Below are 3,207 nucleotides of genomic sequence, written 5' to 3'. Positions count from 1 at the left end.
TGTTGTTGGTGGACATTACATAGCTTGGTGTTTGTGGATTTTATTATATGGTTCAGATTTCTGCATGTAGACAAGGTTGCTATTCCGGTTGCTTCTTGCCGCCCCTCTACGCTTACAAATTATAACCGTATGATTTTACACAAAGATTCGATATCTCAAAACAAAAAAACAAACAGAAAATTCAAAAATAAAATCCACAAGAACAACCACGGGAAATTGTTGTCGTTAATTATGGTTTAACTATTTCTCAATCAATTGAGAATGAGCAAATCCGCTAAAATTACTAAGCACTACTTTGGGCTACATGTAAGGATCGCTTTGAGATACACCAAGCAATGATTAATGGATTTGGTAGCATTACCCGCCTCCAAAAAAACCTTGGATTTGGTAGCACTGCACACTCCCGCGACTGTGCAAGGTGTTAGTAGTAGTTCACGAACCAATCAAGCAAGAGAATTATTTACAGAAACCAATGAATCGAGGAGACGCGCACGCTTCTACGGCCGGCCGGCGCTCCGGCGGCTCGGTCGTCAGAAGCAGCTCGGCGGCGTGACCTCTCCGGACACGGACCCGGCGGCGTTCCGGCACCTGGCCTGCGCCGGCCGCCTGTGCCGGTACGTCAGCCTGATGTTCTTGAGCCTGATCCCGCTGCAGGGGTTGGTGTCGCTGCAGTCGAACTTCACGGCCACGGGCGTCCTCGACGTGCCCTCGATGTCCTCGTACGACACGTCGCTGATCTGCACCCCCGAGCTCTGCATGTACAGACAACAACAGAGTTCGTGATACAGTCGAAGCCGATGGCTTCACGCGTACGGAGCTTGAGATGAAGATCGATGCTGCGCAATGGTGGCATCTCTTAGGGTACGTACCTTGCCTGGGCAATCGACTTTGCGGCTGCGGGGGCAGTAGTTCTGGTCCACGAGGATGGGGTTCGCCACGCCGTGCATCGTGACCTGCGAGAAGGAGACGCCCGTGACGGAGCCTGGGTTGGGCATCCCCCACGTCTTGATCCGCAGGCCGTTCGTCGTGCCCGTCAGCACCGCCCTCTCCACCGTCACGTTCCTCACCCCCTCCTCGCCGGGCTGCCCTCCCATGCTCCCGATGCTGCCACCGTCCATCCAACGCAAACACGAAACCAATGCTATCAAACGCTGCCCAAACGAAATCACAAGCAAACATAATAATGGATGATGCATGAACTGGCAACTGAAGGTGGCACCTGATGCCGTGGCCCGGACCGCACTTGATGTCCCTGATGAGCACGTCGGAGGTGCCTGGCCCCAGGGAGACGCAGTCGTCGCCGGTGCTGAACGTGGTGTTGAGGATGGTCACGTGGCGGGAGAGCTGGGCGTGGATGCCGTCGGTGTTGGGGCTATTGGCTGGCGCGACCATCCTGACGCCCTGGACCGTCACGCCGGTGGAGTCGAAGATGGCCATGTGGACGTTCTTGCTGTCGAGAAGTGTTAGCTGCTTCACGCTCACGCCCTTGGACTGGCTAATGTCCAGCGTCTGCAGGTGCATGTACGTAAGGCGTCCGTCACAGGGAAACCGAACCCAATTGCATTGCATAGAAATAACCGAGAAAAGGTCATGTCATCACTCACCGTGGGGCCCTGCCCGGTGCACCTGCCGGACTTCTTGCACGCCCAGTACTCCTGCCCCTGCCCGTCCAACGTTCCACCGCGGAGCGCCAGGCCGTCGGCGTGGTGGAACATGATCCACGCCCTGCTGTCCACGGTCGGCGGTGCGAAGACGGTGCCGTTGCGGTCGATGGCCACGACCACGCCGGCGCTCCGGCAGGGGCCCTTGAAGTAGACCCGGCTGAGCAGGAACCTGCCCGCCGGCACGCGCAGCACCGGCCGGGACCCGGAGCTCCCCGTGTCGTTGCACGCTGCGCCCCACGCGGCCTGGAACGCCCCCGCCGAGTCCGCCGCGCCGTCGGGCCTCGCGCCGTAGTCCACGACATTGTACTCGGCCTTCACCGTCGTCAACGTCATCAGTGCCGTCAACACGACCAGCAGTAGCGGCAGCCTACGGCCGCTCATCCTCTCGGCCTTTTGTTTCGGCGATTGGAGGATATCTCCCTGAGCTTATGATGATGATACTCGATCAGGTGGGTAATTGTGGTATTGCAACCCTGCGTTCATGGCATTAATATGCAGCTGCGGATTGAGATTGACGGAGGTACGTTGCTAATCGTGGATTTGGGTGTTTAATTACGTCACGGCAAAACACCATTAAAAAAGGTGTCCGTGTCCTGCAACACAACGGTAAACGAGAGGATAAACCAGCTGCAGTTATGCTAAAAAAAAACAGCTGCAGTTTGCCGCTTTGACCCTTGGAAGATCAATCAATAGACTAATAATAGTAGTACTAATCGTTAAAAAAACAATTAATAAGAATTAAACAAGAAGCAAACCGTCATCCGCCTCCTTCTAGTATTGATCGTGTCTCGGCGTCCTCCCACTCGCTTGCTGCCCGTTGCACGGCGCGACTGCTCGCTGCTGGTCTATGTAGGTCTGGGGCAGCAACAACCTCTGCTCAAGTGCTCATCCGCAAGTTTATTCATCTCATCCCCAATTCCTAAACTCCCCTAGGTAAACACAAGGACGGGGAGGGCGACCACACCACCGCCACCAGCGCACCCCTTCTACTGCGCTGCCGACGGGCGAAGCCCGGTCGCCGCCGCCGGCGGCGGGGCCCCTCCTGTCTCTTCGTGTGGGGTGGCCAACGCAGGCCGACAGCCCCGGACCTGGTAGTCGCGCTTCCGTGCGGCTCCACCGTGCAGCGTCGCATCGACGCTGGTGGTGGCGCGCGGGTGCGGTGGCGGCGTGACGGGCCACGCCCAAGTGGTGCACGGGCGGTGTGGTGAAGGCGGGCTGCCAGATCCAGACGCGGTGGGTGCGGGTTGCGGGCGGTCATCTTCGCGGTGGTGGTCTGTTGGCGGAGGTGGCGGCACAGTGGTGTGGGTCTCACCCTTCTCCTCTGGTTTCGGTTGGGGGCTGGAGGCGGGCTGGGGCTGGTGGCGGTGGATGTGTGCTAGTCGGATCTGGCGCTTTTCTTCGGCGGGCGGCGCGGGTTGGGGCAGCGACCCGGCGGGGCAGCCGCTCCAGCCATGGGCGGCGGCGGCGAGGTGGCTCGGCCCTCTGGGCATGGCGGCTTCCATTAGCTGTGTCGGTATCACGGCAGTTCGGCGGGTCGGCTGCG

The 3,207-nt window shown here is 58.7% G+C and overlaps 1 protein-coding gene across 2 annotated transcripts; it reads right to left on the bottom strand.

Annotated features, from left to right (window-relative positions):
• Positions 1–234: 234 nt before the first annotated feature.
• LOC125553560 (polygalacturonase-like) lies at positions 235–2,633 on the bottom strand. Of its 2 annotated transcripts, XM_087517814.1 has the most exons (5): positions 2,420–2,633; positions 1,605–2,257; positions 1,220–1,509; positions 870–1,104; positions 235–752 (listed from the first exon to the last, which is right to left on the bottom strand). In XM_087517814.1, exons 2-5 carry the CDS (start codon positions 2,043–2,045, stop codon positions 531–533), a joined length of 1,188 nt encoding a protein of 395 aa, XP_087373940.1. In that variant the 5' UTR covers positions 2,046–2,257; positions 2,420–2,633; the 3' UTR covers positions 235–530. The 2 variants fall into 2 exon arrangements, with proteins under 2 accessions (XP_087373940.1, XP_048573290.1); XM_048717333.2 differs by having other exon boundaries at positions 1,605–2,633.
• Positions 2,634–3,207: the final 574 nt, after the last annotated feature.

The sequence above is a fragment of the Triticum urartu genome, chromosome 4A (assembly GCF_056163025.1).
Source record: "Triticum urartu cultivar PI428250 chromosome 4A, HENAU_Tu73, whole genome shotgun sequence".
Taxonomy (NCBI): Eukaryota; Viridiplantae; Streptophyta; class Magnoliopsida; order Poales; family Poaceae; genus Triticum; species Triticum urartu.
This window is presented reverse-complemented; position numbering and strand designations above follow the sequence as displayed.